General features: G+C 35.9%; 1 protein-coding gene across 1 annotated transcript; it reads right to left on the bottom strand.

Moving 5' to 3' along the window:
* Positions 1-5,352: 5,352 nt before the first annotated feature.
* Positions 5,353-19,372, bottom strand: LOC113046098 (phospholipase ABHD3-like). The gene is made up of 9 exons (XM_026206967.1): positions 19,093-19,372; positions 16,409-16,572; positions 12,614-12,796; positions 9,687-9,732; positions 9,131-9,243; positions 7,968-8,141; positions 7,052-7,100; positions 6,803-6,968; positions 5,353-6,658 (listed from the first exon to the last, which is right to left on the bottom strand). Exons 1-9 carry the CDS (start codon positions 19,252-19,254, stop codon positions 6,477-6,479), a joined length of 1,239 nt encoding a protein of 412 aa, XP_026062752.1. The 5' UTR covers positions 19,255-19,372; the 3' UTR covers positions 5,353-6,476.
* Between the last annotated feature and the right edge of the window lie 4,006 nt (positions 19,373-23,378).

Raw genomic sequence — 23,378 nt, 5'->3', positions numbered from 1 at the left:
TGTGAAACTTTCTGATGTCAGAAATGTGGAAAAAACACATGATCTTTTAATAGTAATCTTGTTCATTGTCATGTGCAGGTTTAGCTAACTGTATACTGTACCGTACTGTGTTGTATCTATTGATGATAAGCTGTTTCCGTGACACAGTTTTATATGTCTGCTGTGTTTATTTGCCGAGTCAAACCATCAATCATCAGCCGATAATGAACCTTGTATACAGTCACCTCTGTGCTCAATATTGCAGGACTCTGTATAAAATCAGAAGTAGTGAACTTTAACCCTGTTAAAGCAGCGTGACACATTATCAGTCCACTCAGCTCGTGAACATATATCCTACGATGACTGTCAAGGGTGAAAGAAAAAATGCAAAAAATGCCTGTGGGTGGTTTTATGTGGTTTTCGAGAGAGGAGTGAACCGCAGAGTCCAAAATAAATCTGGCAGGCGGTGTTTTGATGCTTTGCTACATCCTATTATAGTCAGAAGAGCCCAGATGCCCTACTTACATGCACAAACACACACATATTCACACTGAGATGCAGACATATGCTCTGTTAGAAACAGATAGACTGGCTAATAATGTAAGGCTGGATATATACAGGGAATGTATCCTGCAGAAGAAATGAATCATTTGTTTAAAAAACATACTATGCTACAGAAATGGCATCGGATGGTAATACCGTGGTATTATATTAATCATGTGTCCAGAATGCCTTGTATTTCAAAAAGTGCATGGTGTTTCCACTTATTTTCTTTTGGGGAAACATTATGTTTTACATAAACCCTCTGGAGTAAACATATATTTTGATAATGTTAATGTCACAATCATCTTCTTGGTAACTACTTCTTCATCTGGCTAGAGGTTTATAATGAGATCATAATTAGTTTATAGCAGATATGCTATACATTTATGATCTTAGCAGTCTGCCTTCCAGTCTGGATGGGAATTAAAACAGAAAAAGACTTGGGATGTGGGTTAAAGTTTCTCCAAATAATGTCTGTATCGAGCTCAGCTGAAGTTTATTAGCACGAACTAAAACAAGAGTTTTAGACCTGGCTTTATCTGATGTTCAGATTGTCAGCTAATTATTGCATATTTATTTAGCTTTCTATTAGCTTTTAAAAAAAAAAACATTTTATTTATTTATTTTACTCTTGACTTCGGATGTTGCTTTAAATATTTTTTTCTACAGCATGACAGGATGAAGTAAATCATTTAGTAATTAATAAGTATTAATAACAAGTCAATGATTTCATTTTCTTAGATTTTGTACAAATTGTTGACTGCATCAAGTCAAGTTCAAATATTCAGCTCTGTTAGTGTGAGAAAAATGAGCAATCAGATAGTTTACTATAAAAGAAATAACTAAAATGCAATATTGAATCCCTAACTAAATAATGTTTACTGAGTCACAGATTGATTTAGAAAAATATCTACCCTGTTACTCTCATTTTAACCTTTAGTCAAGGATTTTGTTAAAATGTCTATTTCATTTTAAAGGTGATTTAAAGTTTGTAGCTGGAAAATAACAAATCAAATAAATTTTGGATTTTAGGTTGTATGCATGTCCGAAAATTGTGGTAACAGAGTTAAAATTAGGCTTGCACAGGGGTGGAAAATTTCCTGTTAATTTACGTAAACTTTCCAAAAATACCTGAAAAAATATCTGAAATATTTTCAGAATTTACTGGAAATGTTCTACCTTTTTGCAGCCCTAGTTAAAATTATGCACATTTAGTAAATGAATAAATATAATAATTTGACTTAGTTAAAATTATTAAACTAATAATTATTAAACTAATAAATAAACTAGCATTTAAAAAAAAAGAATAAAAATGGACCTGCAAGGTCTGTTTTATACTGTATTTGTGGAAAATGCATTTTATTAGGCTATATGATATATGACTGTGAGATTCAGATTACAACAGTGGCATAATTAAATCATTGCCACATAAATAATATATTTACAAAACAAAACAAAAAAACTGTACAGATGAATTCCATAATTTATTTAAGTATATGTGCATATTATTCTACATTGACATAGATCTGGTATTAAAATCTTATTGCTGCACATGTTAAATACACAATCATTTTATAGATCTATAAAAGGAAAGACGTCTTCATGGAAAAATGTCCGTTGTGCTACAGGTTATGTGATGCATGTCAGTACAGTTACTCAATGACACATGCCATTCAGAAACAGGATGGAAGGGAAGCAGAGAAGAAAGCGTTTTTAAAGTCCACAGAAGCAGATGCGGCTGACGGTCAGAAGCACAATATGAAGCAGCACCGTCATTAGAGCAGAGAAAGGTCAATATACAGCACATTGCCAGGCGGTTTAACTAACATCTAGTTCTGGACATCTTATCATTCCTCCATGAAAATCACTACGTACAATTATATTGGGGTGGATTTTTACATTTATAAAGAGCTTCCTCATAAAATCCCTGCCATCGCAATGGCATACATACATCCTTCATATCAGGTTGAGCTATTCCTGTCATTCTCACAGAAAAATTGACTGCTCCTGTTTTGATTTTATCTCATATTTTATATTATTTAATTAGCCGTGGGCAGGATTTCAATGGCGCCATCAAATAAAAAGCTATTTGAGTCTGAAGTAAATTCAAAGCAATGATAGTTTAGTTTAGACAAACAGTAGCTCAAGTCATTTTCATTTTCACAGAATCCTTGAAGCCACGTCCGTCCGGTTCAAGAAAACACACTTGACTTACAGGGCTACACAGGTTAAGTGCCTTCAACTAAAATCAGTGCAATTTTCACATTCCTAGTCATAAAAAACAGAACAAATTCATTTACAAGGTTGAACTAGTCAATGTCAATATAACAGTACCGAATGGGGGAAAAAAGTGCATGCGGTACATTCATATGAAAAATAATAACTGATATGATACAATCTTTTCTTGCCTTAAAAACACAAACGGGAAACACAAAGAAAGTGGGGTTAGTCCCTGAGGGCAACAAAGCTACTGACATTTAAGATACTTAAACATCAAGTTAGGGAAAGAATTGGAAAGATACTGTCTGTAAATACGTGACAAGTCTCTATTGGCTTCACACACTTCAGTGATACTTCTACTGATACTGTAGAGTACCAGTGGTTCCCAACACCGATCCTTGAGGCACCCCAACACTGCATATTCTGCATGTCTCCTTTCTCTGACACATCAATTCTTGAAGTCTCTACTAATGAGCTGATGACCTGAATCAGGTGTGTTTGATTAAGGAGACATGCAAAACGTGCAGTGTGGGGTGCCTCCAGGATCGGTGTTGGGAACAATAATAATGACAAATATAGCTGCAAGCAGCAATTTCGGGGCCAAGCACTCCAACGGCAAATGTAGGAGCTAAGCATGGCATGGAGAATCACACGAAGTGCAAAAATGAGCAATTAAACCAATTTTAGGATGATTGTAATTGAAATAGCTGAAAAATCATAAAGACAACCACTAGTTATAAGATTAAATGGCCTATCACTTTTGACCAACAGGTGGTGCTGTAATCAAATCAATTTGGTGTACTCTGTGTGACTTTTCAATGACACACACAAAGTTTGGTGTTAATATGCCAAAGCATTCCAGAGATACAGCCTCAAGTGTCATTTTGTCAGTGTGCCTCAACTTCGTCATTTTGTTATGCGAAAACGGTTATGTCTATCAACACAAAATCCATAACTTTGTGTTAACATAGTCTGAAGATCATCTGATTCGAATTTGGTGAAAATCAGACCTACGGTTGATGAGGAGTTCGAAAAAGTAGGTTTTCAACATAAATCAAAATGGCGGACCGGAAGTTAAGCTTACTCTGGCAGATTTAGTATCTATGTTATCGGCATAAGCCAGGGAATATTTTGAGCCCAGTTTCATTCAAATAGGCTAATGCAATAAAAAGTTATTAGCATTTTTTAAAGTGTAATTATTCATGGTTAATTAATGGTTTATTACTCTTGACCAATAGGTGGCGCTGTTACCAAATTGATGTGGCATTGTCAGTGTGATGTGTTGATGACACATATAAAGTTTGGTGCAAATATGTCAAAGCTTTGTGGAGATACAGCCTCAAATGCATTTTGGCACCTTTCAAGCAAATTCGTTGATGCGCTAAATGAGAACCGTTTCGTATATCGATACGAAATCCATAACTTTTTGCCAGCATGGTCTGAAGATGATCCACGTCAAATTTGGTGAAAATCGGACTAACGGTCTAGGAGGAGTTCGAAAAAGTAGGTTTTCAACATTAATCAAAATGGCGGACAGGAAGTATGGCCAATTTTCGCAGAATTGGTATCAATGCTCTCAGCATCACCCACAGAATATATGTAGACCATTTTCATTTCAATAGTCTAATGTATTCAAAAGTTATTAGCATTTTTGTGATATTTCATTATAACTCTTGACCACAAGGTGGCGCTGCCTCAAAGTTTTTTGAGTACCTTCAGGGCATGGGGCCGAAGATTTTTGTAATATTTTCGTAATGATACGATAATGCGTTAAAAAAATACAGCATTTTGAAACATAATTCAAAATGGCCGACGCCTAAAATGGCCGACACGGGAAAATTTTATATAATTCGACTCAACATGACTCACTGAATCTAAAGAGACCAGTTGTGTGATTTTTGGCCAAACCATTCAGAAGTTATAAGCCAAAATATGCATTTTTCATATCTCCTGAACACTAGGTGGCGCTGTTTCGAAACACTGCAGGTAGTCTCAGGTCATGCTTATTATAACACACACCAAGTTTGGTCTCAATATGCCAAACCGTTGCCGAGATATAGCCTCACGTGTATTTTTGCGTGCTTTTCATCATATTTTTTTACGCGTTATTCGAGAACGGTTGGACGAATCAACTTGAATTCCATAACTTTTTGCCAGCATGGTCTGAAGATGATCTGAGCCAATTTTCGTGAAAATTGGACTAACTGCCTAGGACGAGTTCGAAAAAGTAGGTATTTCGAAAAATTGAAAATAGCGAAAAAACTGAACCTTGCGATTTTTGAATTTTGGGGTTCATTCGACTTGGCAAGAGCCAAGGATTCAGAGGAAAAAAGAATTTAAATTTTCTGGCTTACGGTTAAAAAGTTATTAACAAAATAAAAGTGAAATTTTGGACAGTTGGTGGCGCTAGAGGGAATGTCTTAGACACACCAGAATTGGTGTATTTAATGTTGGCACTGTCCTCTATCAGAATGTCAATCCAAAACAACTTTCCCGCAATCGGTTCTATGGGCTGCCATAGACCCCCAGTCGGAAGAATAATAATAATAATAAGAACGCCAACAAAAACAATAGGGTCCTACGCACCTTCGGTGCTTGGCCCCTAATAATAGTGAAATCTAATGTTGCTGAACTGTGAACTCTTTACATAGGTGTGGTTTTACGGCATCTTGGATCATTATTTAAAGTTTAGGTAAAGCCTCTGCAATCAATTTTCAGACTTGCACAAAACAAGTGCACAAACGCCCTCCAACATTCTCGGGTCAACCATTTCTACATTAGTGCAATTTGACAAAAATCTCATAAAACATCTAAAGGCATTTTGCATTAAAAACTGACAGTTTTTGCATAATTTCCATGACAATTAACCCTTGTTCTGTGTTTGAAACACTTTACCTAATTTAGTGTTCCCAGTCGAAAATGAGCAGCCTTTTAAACTGCTTGGAAACATGTCATTAAACAATATTATCATAAAATATTGGAATTAATCTTTTTGTCAGCTTGACTGCTTTCAATTAGCGCAGTTTTGGTATTTATTTTTGGAGCCCAAAAAGCATAACAATTCTCCAAATATTAAAGGACGTTATTATATCCTGTGTGAATAAAGTCAGCAAGCTTTAGTCTTAGTCCATTAAATAACATTTCGGGGAAAAAGAATCCAGGTCAAAATGACTGGAACACAACATTTAAGCCAACTGTCATCTATTTTCAGTAGCCTTGTGTGGAGGTTCACTGTCTTTAAACCAAAACGGCCTAAAATATTTATCTACCCATTGAAGCACAATGAAACTAATGCTGATTTTGATTTCGTGGTGAACCTTGACATTTCTTTGTGAGATTGTACCAATAGGTTACAAGGCTTGTTGTTTTTTTGTTTTTCAGGACAATCTCATCGTCGTGTGGATTCATGTTGAGTAACATCACCTGATGAGTGATTCAGTGGTCCAGGTGGATGTTTCCTTAAATCACTTTTAGAAATACTTAATTAAGCGAGTCATACGCAGACATGCAATTAAGAAACAAATAAGCGCATCAGTCGATGGACAGATGGAACATGCAAGAATTTCTAAGAAGAATTTCAGTTCCATGAATGCAAATGTGCTTAAAACTACTAAAATAAAGAAATAAATAATAATAATATTAAATCCTGGCCCTCAAGTGAACCTGTGCACTTCATTTTGGAAATGTACACAGATTTTTTTGCTCATGGCTGTAGAGGGAATGGAAAGAGAAGATCAGTGGAGATCATCCAGACCGCTGCCATTCTCAAACACGGCACTGGTGAACTGGTGAAAGACCCGGTCCATGTAGGTGCTCTGCCGTGGCCACAGACCCTCCAGGAATCCAATATGGCCGCCGTGACAGGTGATGAGCAGCGCCACATTGGGGTTCTGCTTCACCGCCTCCACCGGAAAGGCTGAAAATGAAAGACCATTTTTAGCTCAACATGGATGGGACCTTTTCAACTGGCTGGGCCAAAATCAAGTTTCTTTCACTTCACCCCTAAACGTAAATGTCACTTTTCTTAACAATAAGGAAATAATGTGCTGTAATCTCTCACCATGATTGGGGGAAAAGACATCGTCCGCTGCATTGAGGCACAGCATTGGCACCTGCACAGACTTGATCTTGTGAATGGGGCTCGCGTCTAGATAGTAGTCGTCATTGGATGGATAACCGAACATGATGGATGTGAAACGTTCATCGAACTCTCGGATTGTTTTAGCCTGTGGAATGCAAGCAATAATACGAAATACTACATTAACAGCATGTGACACGGCATTGTGCCAAGTCAGAACGACTGACTCACCTTCATCACGTGGTCTATGTCATACTGTTTTTCAAGAATGGTTCGGTGACTGCAAAAAGAAAAAAAGAGGAAAATGTCAGGTTTTGGTGGTTTGGGATCATCTTTATGTAAACAAGAACTCTATTCATAAGAGTGACATGCTTTGTAATTAAAGGAGTAGTTCACCCAAAAATGACAATTTGCTGAAAATGTACTCTCCCCCAGACCATCCGAGATGTAGAGGAGTTTGTTTCTTTATGGGAACAGATTTGGAGAAATGTATCATTACATCACTTGCTCGCCAAATGTTACAGAAACCACAGTGCAAGCTTAATTCTCAAAGCCTGACAGAAGCTATTTAACTTTTTTAATTTCATTTTGTGTCAAAACTTTTAGCTGCCCAATTAAATGAAAGAGATGTCAAATTTGTTGGTGAGATTAATTCTGGCTGATCCATAACACTGCAAACGGCAGGACAAGTTGATTGCATAGCATTGTGGGATAGCATACCCAGTGTAGTGTGCGTTGTTGCAAACATAGAAGGTAATTTGGTTAATATATGCAAGCAGAAAAGTGCATCTAGTACATCTATTTCAGGCAGCCGTTTAGTCGTAGCATGGTATATATACTGTATCAAACACAACTGTAGCATTTTTGTAAGTTGACGATAAGCGGCTTAAAAGTTAATTAAAAGTAGAATAAGCCCCATATGTGCAAATTTTTATTTTAACGTCCTGTTCTGGAACTCGGTGTACTTCAGTATAATACGTAACAAATTCTGTGTAATCTTATTTGGCACATTTGGTAACACTCAACAAGAGATCAAACCCAGAAAGGAGGCAGTCGAGGACAATGTCCTCTGCGACGGGACTACACACACACAGACACTAAACTGTGGTGATTTACGCCCGGTTTATCCCCCTCTGACCCCACTGACCGGTCCACGGAGGCCTGCAGGCAGCTGGTGAGGTAGGAGTTGAAGAGGAAGCGGTCCAGGGGCTTCTCCAGTGACGCTGTGCACTCAAACACATCCCAGCCTGCCGAGAAAACCACCACTCCCTTCAGACGCACCTCCGAGCCCTTCCGACCCAGATAGTTCGCCAGCATCATCCTGTATGATGACATTTAGATATGACATTTACCAGAGCGGTGACAACATATAGCGTCTCACATATCCTAATTCATTTGTCTCATCATCATGTGTGGCTGCTAGTTTTTTTACACAAGCCGTGTGAAGCTGACACTTTTCTTTCTGTAAGACAGAGCGGTTTAGAGCGCCGTGCTGCTGACTCAGCTTTTACTTAGAACCAGGAATAAATTTAGGTTGAAATGACGCTGTGAGGATCTGGGAAATTAAATGTCATCTGGGGAAATACATGCATGAACAAAGCATGAATTGGGGACACTTTATAATACCAGTCTGGAATAAACATGTTAATATAATGCTTTTCAGGGAAAAACGTCCATTTTTCAGTCGTGTATGGGTGTGTTTCCTTCATAATAGATGATGTATTAACGGATCACAGTATGTGTGGAGGTGAAACTGCAGTGATTATTCACATGGATACATGGAGGCTTCATATATCAATAACAGTCTTTTCCTGGTTTAATAATCACAAACACCAATCACGGTTTGATTATGTAAGTTTGTCTGTGTTTCACAGAAATTTCAATCAGTTTTCCCAATAATTTTAACCAGCACAACTGTTTTCAGCATTGATAATAACAGTAGATCAGCATATCAGACTCATTTCTGAAGATCATGTGACTCTGAAGACTGGAGGAATGATGCTGAAAATTCAGCTGTGCGTCACAGGAATAAATTACATTTTAAAATGTATTAAACTCCAAAACACTCCTTTTACATTCGAAAAATATTTTAGATATAAATGCAGCCTTGGTGAGCAGAGGAGACCCCAGACTTCTGAATGGTGGAGGATTTCACACAGGCAACTGCATGCTGACTCTCTGTTTAACTAAACACACTGTACAGTTCAGTGGAATCAGTGGAAAACACACTGCTAGGATTCCCATTTAAGGGCAGGATAAAACCCTGTGTGTGAGTGTGTGTGTGTGTGTGTGTGTGTGTGTTAAACCCACCCGCCCATTGAAACCCCAGCTGCCATGAGCGGAGCTTTGTCAATGGTGCGCTGGACATGTTCGATGACCACCTCCAGATCCTCTGTGTTGGCTGCGCAGTACGTCCTAGGCGTCTAGAGCACAGTGAGCAGAAGATATTAGACAACCACAGACACACAGACACACACCAGAGATCTGCATTTATACTCAGGGAATCTTACAACCTAAGGATCAAGCATGCATTTACTGATTTTTCAATGTAACAATATTATGCATCTGCAAAGGTTTTTATGAAGATTCTCTCAACATCTTCAAACATTTTATAACAAGCTCTAAGTATCACAGCAGGGATTTTAAGCGTCTTCTGTTGGACGGAAATACCAACACAGTTCTTGAGTCAGAGGAAAGGATTTATCGACAGGCTCTTGTATACAAAGCATACAAACATTACATAACTTTCATTTGAATAACTGATACTCATGCTGGCAGAAGTGTGTGTTGCTTGTGCCAAAGCTTAACGTGACAACATTTTGGTTTAAGTTACTGAACAAAGCACGAGATAAAAGGTTCTCTTTACCAGTAGCTTTTCACCCGATACTCCTCTGTTATTGAACACCACACATCTGAAAAACACAAGAAAGGATTCCCAGGACGTTTTTGTAGTTGAATACTTCATGTTCTAAAGGCATTCATTAATCTGTGTAAAGTATAAAGCACGTTCAGTTTTGTAGACTACATTATAGTTCTACATCACTACACCACACTCGCACACACACAAGTTAAAAAAAAAATAAACTGCTCTATATTTCTAAACAAGACATTTCATTAGTAGTTTAAGGAAGTACATCCCTCACCTGTAAGTCACTTTGGATAAAACCTGCTAAATAAATCAATGTAAAAATGTAAGCAGTTCTTAAATCTACACAAGCATTTCACACACAGAGCAGTGTTTGTGTCATTAGGTTCTGAATCTCAAAGTCACCAAATGATATTAATTGTTGTGAACTCAGTCATTTCCTAGTACTTGAGCGCTTTGAGGAGGGTAATAACCGGGTTTCACTGCATGTGTATGACACACAGTACATGCATGGAGCTGATATGAGTTATCTGATGTAACATGTAACTCTGTACAGTCTAACTACATTCCTCCTGCAGGCCTTATCTACTTCTGCTCTCGTCCTTCAAACAGGTTTGATATCGCTCCTCCATTTCAGCTACGCTACTTTCTTTCTCTACATTTCATTCTCGATTCCTTAGGTACTTCTCCAAACACAAACTGCTGTTATATCATCAACTAAAACTAAAAGGGTCTCTTTACACGACAACATTATCAGCCAAAAACTGGACGTGTTTTGCCGGTTCATTTACATGGCATCTGTGTTTTGGGGACAGAAAACACATATTTTTGAAAACGGGTTTCAAAGTTGCATGTTCCTGACTACCTGACAAAGATGGAAATATCTCAAGCCATGTTTAAACATGTTTAGAGAGTTCAAGTTCATGTTTAACATAAATCCTGTTAATATAATATTAGCAGATATTTGTTCAAATAGAGCTCAGTGTCCATTTTTAATTAGCTTACAGTAACACAGTACGTTTTTGGCAATATTTGAAATTAAATTTAGTTTTCATATTTAATTACAGTTAAAGTTCTAGTAATTCTGTGTGTATTTTTGTCATTTTAATAGTTTTTTTTATGTCTGTATGCATTTATTATTTTTTAATTATTAGTTTTAAGTTTAGCTTTTGTTATTTCAGGACTTCTAATTTATTTAAAAAAATAACAGTTCAATCAGGCAATTAGATGAAATCAAATAAGTTTTTAAAATATATATTTATTTTCTTTTGAGTAGCTAAAATGTTTTTTAGACATTGTACACATGGAGTGTAATAAATGGCAAAATCTGACAACCTTTCTAAGGCATCCGTGGACATATTATTTCACAGATTGGTCAATTATTGCATTATTAATTAATAAATATTTTTTGTGCAATGACTGCTACACCGTATAACAGACCGCTGTCTCTCTGTTACACTAGCTTTACATCTCTCACATCACACCGCTGTCTCTTTCTTCTCAAATAACTCAAAGTAAAATCATGTTCATTTATTGATTTATTTCTCATTTGTTGTTTAATAAGTGCTGCATTGATTTTGACTGCACGTCATTACTTAATGTAACTTAAAATACCACAACGTAATTTACTAAGTATACTGCACGCATTTTGAAATGAAAAAGACCAATTTCAACATCTAAACAGCGGAGATCCCGAAAGTCTGTACACAAATGGCTCATTGATACTTCACGAGGTAAAAAATGCTCAGCTGCAAAACAAAGTTAACATCTATAGCACACGTCACTGATTCTGTGTCAGTGTGCACAAAGATGTTACAGGGGTATTGTAAGCTACTCATGTTCTGGTGCAGGTGTGGCATAAAGCTTACAAAAGCATCCATTCAAGCCTTTCTGAATCTCACGGTATAAAATATGCACAGCTAATGGAAACTGCTGCTGTTGAAGTGCACTACTGCTGCGGTTAGGATTCAAGTTGAAGGGCAAGGAGAACACAGTTGTGCATTAAAAAAACTGAGAAATTGTGATGATTGTAAAATATCCGATATAAGCAAACTTATAACGGCACATCGATTTATCAATATTAATGTGCTTTTAAGAATTTTAAATTCACAGAAATGATGTGTAGGTCATAAAAAGGACACAAGAGCATCATACAAATATCACACATATATCATAAAAGTAGTCTGTTCAACTTGCTTCTGAAGTCAGTGAGTATTGGGCCAGTTAGGTGAAATTGACAGATAAATTCAGTTAGTTTTTCCCCAGAATGAACATTTGATAAAAACACATTTGAAAAAAAAATGTGTTTAAAAAAAAAAAAATGTTTTTAAAGAGACAGTTTACCCAAAACTGAAACTTCTGCCAGTTGAGCCAAACCTGTTTGACATTTTCTTCTCTTGAGCACAAAAGAAAAATGTTGGTAACCAAACAAACTGCTAGGAGCCACTAACTTCGATAGTACCGGGAAAAAGTCAATGGCTACCAGCAACTGTTGCAAAACAACTGCTTTTGTGTTCAACAGAAGAAAGAAACCAAGAAGCTATAAAATGCACACATCCAAAAACTTAAAGCAGGTGCTCGATCACATGAAACACGTCACTCTCAATAAACACAAATCAGCACTCCCTTAAAAAATAAGTTTATTAGAAACACAGCGTTTTAACCCTAAGGTCTTGGGTCAGGCAGGCTTCGATTGAAAGTAACAGAAGAAAGAAACTCATACAGATTTGAAACTACTTTAGGGTGAATACATTGGGACAGAATTTTTGGGTCAGCTATCATAGTTTTGGGCTAGTGTTGTCCGCAGACCTGGCTACCCTTGATGTGCTATTATTTCTCACTGTGACTGAACCGGATGTGTACATTGTGTACATTGTGAATCATCATGACTCTTCTCTAAACGAAAGGCTGTGATTCAGGCTGCTCACCTGTAGCCCAGATCCCGGCTTTGCTGTACCATGTGCAGAATGTAGGATTCGCGGCTTGTGCCCGTCAGTCCCGGGAGCAGCAGCACAGTGGGGCGCGTGGACTGGTCCGGGTGGGACGCACTGTCATCATTGTCAAACCAATCCAGAGAGATCTGGCCTCCATCTGGTGCTGTAATGAGCTCACTGCCGGACACACAGAACAGCTTCATTTAGGAACATTCAGTCAAACTGGAGAAGAGTGTGTTAATACTAGCTTAAGCTCTCACAAATAGTACAAAGAGAGAAACTGTTACAGGAATGTTAGTCCGCTAACAAAAGTACCATAAAGTACCATGGCAGTACAACAGTTGTATGGCAATCCGTATCACACCACAGCAGCCTCCTAAGCCACTTAAAATGTACAGTATGAATGTAATGGGATTGATTCAGCAAAATTCAGCTCCTGTTGATAGTGTGTTTTTTGCGCTCTTTCTCTACAGAATTTCTTTGTTTGGAAATTAAATCATTAAAATTATTAGGGCTAACGTACAATGTTTTTATTACACTGTGATCACGTAAAGTAATTTTAAAAACATTTCATGACATGCTGCCTAAGATTATTATCTGGTGCTTGCCTAAAAAGTTGGGTCAACCTCTGGCTTTAGAGTTTTATACGCCTATAAAAAGTTTTCAAACTTTTTATTTCACTTCTTTTGGACTGATGCAGTGGAACACCTGCTGAGTGCCATTAAACAGCTTGAAAGATAGAAGACCATTTTTAATATAACTCGTCTGAAAGATGAGGATGACTTTGAGGTTGAGTAATTTCTGGGCTAATTTTCATTGTTGGGTGAACTACACCTTTAATTACAATCGCTACACTAAAACTGAAAAGAAATGATTTTTCGAAGTTGTAAATAAAATAAAACAATTTTGAAGCATGGTTTGCAAGAAACTACTAGTATCAGTCTTTATACTTCACATTTAATTTAATGTATTACTTGCTGATTCTTTGCCATTATTTATGAGATTTACTAGCAATTTCAGAGTGAAAATTATTTATATACTAGTGTTTTTTTTTTTACATTTTATAGCATATTTTACATAATTCTGAATAAGCGCTCCATAATTGTCAGTTATGTGGAGCTGAAGCTAGAGTTGGACATGGTCAGTGTATTTCTCAGCTCTAAAGCCTGTCTGCAGTCTGACTCTAGCCACATCCCACCTGTGCTTTGAGATGACATCACTTCCTGCTGGACATTAGCTTGCTTCCAACCTCTACATTTTCCACAAAAATATGAAGCAGCTCTTTTCAACATTAATAATAACAATAATAAATGTTTCTTGAGCAAACCAGCATATTAGAATTCACAATATTCTGAAGGATCATGTGACACTGGAGTAGTGATTATTTAAAAAAAAAAAAAAGTTTTTAGTTTGTTATTTTTTTTTCACAGAAATAAATTATAAATAATTTAAAATAAAACTAAAATAATATGTGTATTTCACAATATTCTTACTTTTTACTGTTTTTATCAAATAAATAAAGCCATGGTGATCGTTAAAGGAATTTTTTTATTGTACAGACCTAAAACTGATTGTTAAACAAACACTTATCTGACTAACTATTTTCTCCAAATTAGTTGAAACAGAAATGATCTCTATGAAGGTCAGGCAGAAGTTGTCTGAATTGGGCTGATATTTCTGAATGAATGGACTCTCGTGTTGTTTCACAGCTAGCTCTCTCAGAGACCAGACGTCATGTAGAGCTACATGTGTGCGATGTAATTTCAGAGCCAACATTAAAGATGCACTCTAGACCGAGTCTGTCTGCAGTCACTGCGTCACTCTGAATGTGGGAAGGTTTTTTATAGACATGTAAATCCCACCCTTCAAAACGCCAGACACTGAGAGACCAATCTGTCACAGATCTTAGCAGCGACAACCTACTGACTTTCACTAACATTTCTGCAGAAGAATAAATGCCTATTCGATTCCTTTAATACCAAGACTTTAGACACTGAATCTGAGCAGAAAGCTCAAACCCTGCTGGTATTAGATGTTGCTCTGTCCCGTCTGGATCTGTATTCCCAGGACATTCTGTTTCCAAAACAGAAGCTCTAATTTCACACCTGACTACATGACATTGGCGGTGTCAGAGACGGATGACATCACACACCAGAGCATTCAGTGCGTCCCAGCATGCATCACACCCTTCCTTCCTAACGGGAAGTGCAGCTGCCGGGACGGTCAAACTCAGACGCCCTTGACTTCAAACACTGTCCTCGATCGCTGCACACAAACAGCAGGATCCGTAAGCAGATTTGCTCGCTCATGCCCGCTGCATATTGAGACGGAGGACACGGATTAGCTATTGATTCCAATCCCGTTAAAAGCAGCGCAGGTGACGAGTCGAACACAACGGATGCAGATGATACTGCATGCATGCATCTTCTCTGATCGCTGAGCAGAAACGCGCAGGAGCTGATTTAGCCTCCGAATTGGTTTAGTGAGAGATGCACTGCAGCACTGAACCAATAACTAACAGTTTCTACCATATGATAAATATACTGCCATTCACCACACAAAACACTGTTTTGCAGCAAACAATGTTCAAATCCTTTAAAGTTACGATGTAAGGGAAGTAGCAAGAGATTGATTTATTTCCTGTACTGTGATGGGAAAATTAAGATATTTCTTATTACTGAATGAATGAATTATAAACAAAATAGGAAACATTATTATTGTGAAAAATACAATTTCACTCTAAAATACAATGAATAACAATAATAATCAAGATATTAGATGTTAATTAAAATGACAAAGTAATAGTAATAGACTGTTTTCATTTAATGTTGCTTGAAAAAAATTATCTGTGAATCTGCATGAGTTTTTTTTTTTGCATTATTTTCCCAAAAGTCTAAGCAATTATTGTAGATTTGTTGATTTTTGCGAGTTAAGTGATTTTGGTAAAAATGTCTTAATTGTCATGAAAATAATATCTATTGTTTTTATTAAAATAAAACTAAAATCTATATGCAAATAATAAAAAAATATTCTGATATGGCTGGATTATGCATAATTTATTTTTTTATTTTTTAAAACATACTATTAATTAATTTATATATACACACACACACACACACACACACACACACTGAATACATTTGTATAAATCCTAAAGTATGTTTTCTTTATATAAATCAGAATTTCTTTAGCCACTTTTGATTATGGGCTGAAATACGACCCTCTATACTTGCATCAGTGTATTGATTCCCATAACATGCCATCATCAGAACAGGAAAGCTGATATAAGCTGCTCTTTATGTTGCTGAGAACAGGAGTCCTCTGAACACTGAGCTACTCTCTCATCAGACAATCAATGAAATGAATGCTGAAAGAAGCTCTCTCATCATCTACCAAGGGCACTTTTATATGTTAAAGAAGGCAAAATGTATCCTCAAGAGGAGAGACGGTGGCAACGTCAGTGTAGATGAAGACACAGCTTTTGGCAAATTAACCTTCAGACTGCTATTCTTATACCTTAAACCTGTTATTAGGCAACGGCAAATTAAATATAGGAACTACATATAATGCATATTCACCAGCGTTCAGAAAAAATGTTCATTTCCTGTCTAAAGCAAGCCTGGTATTGTGATCAACCACTTCCTCTGACTTTAAGGCTTTTGAAATGGTTTGATTGTGAAAGATGCCGGAGTAATTATCATGCATTACCAATAATCGTGCATTTCTTTGAAAACCTTTATTGGCTGGAGTGAAGCCTGACACATTCTGACTGTGAGGTAGTGTGCTCACTTTCTGTAGTTGACCCAGGGCTTGGCGGTCACGAAGGGTCGGAGCAGCGTTTGCACCCGGCTCTCCCAGCACCAGAACGGGGGGTAGTACGTCTCTGAGACCACGGGGCATTTGTCCCTCAGAAACTGATGAAACTTCTTTCCTCCAGATATCAGTATGGGCTTCTGCAAGACAAAGAGCAGAGGGACTGGTGGCTATCTCAGAAAGCACAACTAGAACAGTTAAAAAATTTTCCTTTTCATTTATTCACTCATTCATTCACTCATTTATTCATTCATTCATCCACTCATTAATTCACTCATTTACTCATTCACTCACTCATTCACTAATTCACTTATTCATTCACTCATTTATTCATTCATTCACTCACTCATTCACTAATTCACTTATTCATTCACTCACTCATTCACTAATTCACTTATTCATTCACTCACTCATTCACTAATTCACTTATTCATTCACTCATTTATTCATTCATTCACTCACTCATTCACTAATTCACTCATTCATTCACTCATTTGTTCATTCATTCACTCACTCATTCACTAATTCACTTATTCATTCACTCACTCATTCACTAATTCACTTATTCATTCACTCACTCATTCACTAATTCACTTATTCATTCACTCATTTATTCATTCATTCATCCACTCATTAATTCACTCATTCATTCACTAATTCACTTATTCATTCACTCATTTATTCATTCATTCATTCACTAATCAATTCACTCATTCATTCACTAATTCACTTATTCATTCACTCAATTATTCATTCATTCATTCACTCATTTATTCATTCATTCACTCACTCATTCACTCATTCATTCACTCGTCTATTCATTCTTTCAATTACTCATTTATTCACTCACTCATTCACTAATTCACTTATTCATTCACTCATTTATTCATTCATTCATTCACTCATTTATTCATTCATTCACTCACTCACTCATTCACTCATTCATTCACTCGTTTATTCATTCTTTCAATTACTCATTCACTAATTCACTTATTCATTCACTCATTCATTTATTCATTCATTCATCCACTCATTAATTCACTCATTCATTCACTAATTCACTTATTCATTCACTCATTTATTCATTCATTCACTCATTCATTCACTCATTCATTCATTCACTCATTCATTAATTCACTCACTCATTCATTCATTTATTCGCTCACTCACTAATTTATTCACTCATTCATTCATTCACTTATTCACTAATGCACTCATTCATTCATTCACTAATTTACTCATTTGTACACTCATTCACTCATTCATTTATTCACTCATTCATTCAATCATTCACTAATTCATTCATTCACTCACACACACATTCACTCACTCATTCATTTATTCACTCACTCACTAATTTATTCACTCACTCACTAATTTATTCACTCACCCATTCATTCATTCACTCAAGCATTCATCTCTAATTCACTCATTCATTCACTAATTCATTCAATCATTCACTCATTCATTCATTCATTCACTTAGTAATTCATTCATTAATGCACTCATTCATTCATTCATTCATTCATTCACTAATTTACTCATTCGTACACTGGTTCACTCATTCATTCATTAATTTGCTAATTCACTCATTCATTCACTAATTAATTCAATCATTCACTCACTCATTCACTCACTCACACACACACACACATTCACTCACTCATTTATTCATTCACTCATTCAATAATGCATTCATCCCCTCATTTATTCACTCATTCAATTATTCACTCATTTAAATTGTAATCCTGATCCTGAAGAATTTAAACTACTTTTTAGTAAATGTATAGTAAAAGTTATCGTCGTAATCATAATATACAATATTGATTAATTGTTACATTTCTATGTGATAAAATAAATACAGTATATTCTAATAATAACATAATAATAATAACAATAATAATAAACATAATACAATATTAACTATTATAAGATATATAAATATATAATAGTATATAAATATCAAGTAATATTAATAAATAAGACAAATTTTATATCATATTATAAATGTATTATATTGACTTATTACAATAAAGAATATAACTGTGACATAAAAATACAAAACATTTTTATGTCAAACCTCAAGAAAATAAACTGTTTAGCCTAAAGAAACTTTTTATATTTTTATTTGCGCCATTTAGATATATTTGGTGACTGTTACAATTTGTGACAACAACAACAAACAATCACCCAAGTTTTATTACCATTTTTTTTCTATTATCTGTTTATCCATCACTATTTAACATTAAATCAGTGTTTTGTTCAGTGTGATATAAATTAGAACACTAGTGAATTATAATACAATATGCAGTGTCACTACCTTAACATTTATTTCCTCGTCTAAGCTTTAAAAATGGGGAAATATGGTTTTATGGCACTATTTTTTTTTTACCTGTGTATATGTTTCAAATTCGGCAAGAGAGTAGAATAAGACCTATTTTGACAAATGGGAGCTTTTATGCGTATTTCAAAGCGCATTATGATTAATATCTGTTCTGCACGGAGTGTAAAAGAACGAGACTGACAGGACTACGATGACGTAATACAGTCGCTTGCGTCTTTATTAGCCGGTAGTGCACGCGCATCGATAGGCGTGCACGAGCATCCGATTCACGCCATTCATTTGTACATGAAGGTGAACGGACAGACAGTGCCCTTACCTTGGCCACAGAAAGCAGGTAGTAGCAGGCATAAGCGGCGCTGAATCCGAGCACCACTGAGAGTCCCACCCCAGAGCCGAGGAGCCCGACTTTGACTTGGTTTTTGAAGTAATGTGAAAGGTCACTCGTAAATAAATTAAAATTAAGCTCCAGTGAGATCATGGCCCTATAAAGCCCACGGTTCCGGCCTCTGAGATACTCGAGCTGCTGCAGCTGGATAAAGGATGCAGAGGTGAACGGATAAAGAAGTTTAAAGACGGAAGATGGGTGGCGCTCTGCGAGGCGACTCTGTGCTTCAACAGAACGGATAGCTGAAGGAAGCCGGAGGGGGCGGGGCTTGCGACTCGGCGTTTCTTATTGGTTGTTTGATTGGATTGCGTCAATGTCCATTTAAAGTCATACACAGCAGCCTTCACACGAAACGTTGGTTTAATTGCTTATCTAAATATTATTAAAGATTATATAAAACACAGATATGACGCAATGGGGAATAAAATTGCATTTGAAAACTTTTACATTTACATTTAGTCATTTAGAAGACGCTTTTATCCTAATCGACTTAGACATTTATAAATAAGGACAATACAAGCAATCAAAATCATATATATATATATATATATATATATATATATATATATATATATATATATAGTTATATTAATAGACACACATAGAATTTGGCAAAATTTAGAGGGTCAAGTGCAAGCTTCTGGAGGGCAAATAAGCCCGACTAGAGAATTTGGGTAAAGGGTTGCAGAGCCATTGCTGGTTTTGTATTCAAACATCAATGCCTTGGAATTTACACGATAAGCTATTGGTCACGATAAGCTATTGATGATCAGGCTTAAACAGAGCCTGTATACATATTTAATGTCTTAACTTCTTACAGTAATATGGTGTCACGTGAGGAGTGTTCCTTTACTCAACGCGGTAGCAACTAACCAATCAGAATCGTTTGTGGTTCCATGCATTGTGTTTCGTGTTTTACTTGCGCTTCTTGAGCGGATTTCCATATTTGTGTGTGTCAGGGTCGAGGCTCTGATACGTGTGGATTTAGACGGTGACCCTCTGAGTCGTACTTCGACAAGGAATTAAAAATGTTCCGAGTTTCAAATGTAAGTATCCTACTACGCTGCGGTCTTGGTCATGAATATTAATTAGGGTACGTGAGTGGACACTCAAGCAAGGTTACTAAGCAACGTCAGTCCAACCTAATTAATATTCACGACTCACGAGTGTCGTCCCTCGTTTGTAGTCCAGTTTTTGACATTTTACCAGGACTATTATTAATTAGAATTAGCCCCTCTACTAATTTTAGCTCGTTGGCTGTCTTTATTTGGAGTACTAGTGGATTATTTTATGATTTGCCTGCATACATTTAAGTATCTGCTATGACTATGTAAGCAGACTTACTCGCAGCACTGGAAAGCAGCGATATAAAATGCGATGGTCACTTAATTAACTTAATTAATAATAGTATAAAATATTGACTGCAGATTTGTAAGAAAGTTTGTCTGCTTAGATAGTTTTTAATGGAAATAGACAGAAAAGCTGCAGGATATCGCCCTCTATCGAAGACAAGACCCACTCGAAGCAGGCGCTTATGACTTAATTTTAATTAAATTAATTAAATAATGAATTAAATTTAATTAACATTTTCTTAATTTTAACTTCAGTAAACTGTCTTTCTCGTATGATTTATTAGTTTTTTTTTTTTGTTCTGAACTGAAATGTCCTTCACATTGCGCAGTAAGTTACTCGTTTCTTGAAAAAAAAACTGTTTCATGTGCGACATTAAAATGAACTTGATAGTGCAAAAATTTAGCTTTTGCTTTTTTATTAATATAATCATTACCGTTATTTTACCAAAAAAAAAAAATCACACAAAAAAGAGAGTCTAACAAATAACATCCATCCATGACACAAAAATAGAACAATTAAATAAATAATAAGAAACGGAATCAATAACTAAATCCAAGCATTTACAACCAGATGTTTGCTGTCTCTATATAATTTAAAATCACTTCAACAACTTCTAATGAGACCAGCTTTCTAAATTTCTATATTTAACAAAATGTTAGGCTACAAATAAAAGGTATTATGAAACATAAAACAATTTAAACAATACAATTTAATCATTGTATCTTATGTTTTGTGTTTAAACATCTGAATCTGTTTTTTTCCCCCAGTAAATCATTACTGTGTCATATGTACACCTATTTAAACACATGTTGGAAAATTATTTTTATCATATTAATTTATATATATATATATATATATATATATATATATATATATATATATATATATATATATATATATATATATATATATATATATATATACACGGGCGTAATTTCCTATGGGGACAGGGGGGACATGTCCCCCCCACTTTTCAAAATCCCGTTCGTGTCCCCCCCACTTTCAAATTAGTTTGTTATTATTTTTTTTAACCGCGCGCCGTCATCGTCTCGGAGGAGCAGGACCGAGCAGAACCTGCCTGTGTTGATGCGCGCTTCCGCGTACAGGCAGGGACGTCTCGTGCACACTCTAAATAGTATAAGCGCACTGAAAGTTCTACTGAGCAGCCGGTATCGCAGTCAGTCATGAAACGCCAGCAACAGATGACTTTAATGTCATGGATGAAAAAAAGAAAGGAAATGTGAGTTGGTTGATTCAGTAAATTAGCTCAGGTCAGGGTAATCAAAATGTCTGTCAGCTTATTTTTTAAGGTCTACACGTGTTGATGAGCTAACGTTAACATACACTGTTGCTAGGTAACTTCAGACCGTTAGCTAACTAAGCTTAACATTTAATGTTGCCTAGAACATTCTGTGTCCACTTTAAACAGCAGCGTTTTCTGTCAGCAGTGTATGACAAGCAGACTCTGGCTGCTGTTATAGGCTACTCAACTCATTATACTCAGATTCAGAAATAAAATAAGTCTTAATAATAAAGGTTTTTCTAAACTTGAGCTATTGTTGTTCACTTACATTATTTGTTCATTTAAAATGGAAGTTAATTTGTAAAAATTGATTTACTTGTTCAAAGTAAATGTCCAGCTAGCCTGAGTTAGCCTATATTTTATATAGTGTTATGGTTATGTGGTGAGCCTGAGTATAGTTTTACACATCAGCCCAATCTAGTCTGTAAAGTTATTGATACTCAGTCAGGGTTTTTTTTTACACATTAATCTGAATATGAATGTGGCACACCCAGTTTTAAAATGTACATCCAGAAACTCTTTTCTGGCTATGTGGACTCAATATGATCATAACTCAGATGTTGTCATATCAGAGCACAGATGAGGTGGAGCTGCTTCAGAACAGAAAGGGTGAGATAGGGAAAAGCAGTAGCAGCACAACGTTAGGTTATGTGCTGTATGAAAGGCCAGGTGATTTTGATTTGTTGGTGATAAAAGGGAAGAAGTGTACATGATAAATAGTGAATACAGTTTGAATATTATCAAATTAAATGTTCTTCTTGTAGGAGCCAAATTGCGTGTTGTTATTTGTTTAGAATATTTTTTAACATGGTCACATCATCACATGGGTGTGGTTTCATATTATTTACCTGCTCACTTGTGCGGTGGGAGTGAAATGCTTTCATATCAGAGAACAGATGAGGTGAAGCTGCTTAAAGACAGGGAGGGTGAGACAGGCAGAAGTAGAGTTGCAGGTATGTGCTGTGTGAAGGGTCAGGTAATTAATTATAATTATGTCATGTCAGAAACAGGCTAGCACATTTTCTTATTTCATAGGTGAAACAGGGAAAATTTTTAGTGAAAGTTTTTGACTTTATAAAATTATTCTCTCAAGTCTTGGGTATTCAACAATAAATAAAGTAAGACGTCTTTTTCTTATACATAGTAGCCTATTATTCTTTTTGGCAGAATTTATCATTATAAAAAATTATTTCCTGGATTTTGTATCACCATAGTCCCTAACTGTATGTAAATGGAGGAAATGGTATTCAAATAAAAAAAATATATTTTTCCCCATTTTGTGTCCCCCCCACTTCTCAAACCAAAGTTACACCCCTGTATATATATATATATATATATATATATATATATATATATACTTTTATATATTTCTTTTGTATATTTAATAGAAAATTACCATCTACTGTAAAGATAAAATACTTTCAGAAAACTGGATTTAGTTCACTTCAAATCAGTCAAAATACTGTGTCAGCGTAACTACGGTGTTTTCTCTCTTTTAGTGTAGTATACCCTACAATTTATATATGTATTTGTGTATTTCTTTTCCTACGGCTGGATGCAT

Source organism: Carassius auratus, chromosome 27, assembly GCF_003368295.1.
Source record: "Carassius auratus strain Wakin chromosome 27, ASM336829v1, whole genome shotgun sequence".
Taxonomy (NCBI): domain Eukaryota; kingdom Metazoa; phylum Chordata; class Actinopteri; order Cypriniformes; family Cyprinidae; genus Carassius; species Carassius auratus.
The sequence above is the reverse complement of the archived record's forward strand: the minus strand, read 5'-3'. Positions and strand labels throughout refer to the sequence as shown.

Coding starts and splice junctions, on each gene's coding strand:
- LOC113046098 (XM_026206967.1), bottom strand. CDS start 19,254: ATGATCTCACTGGAGCTTAATTTTAATTTATTTACGAGTGACCTTTCA. Junction 7,101..7,967: donor CTGCAGGCCTCCGTGGACCG/GTCAGTGGGGTC, acceptor TTCTTTTTGCAG/TCACCGAACCATTCTTGAAA. Junction 6,969..7,051: donor ACATAGACCACGTGATGAAG/GTGAGTCAGTCG, acceptor TGCATTCCACAG/GCTAAAACAATCCGAGAGTT.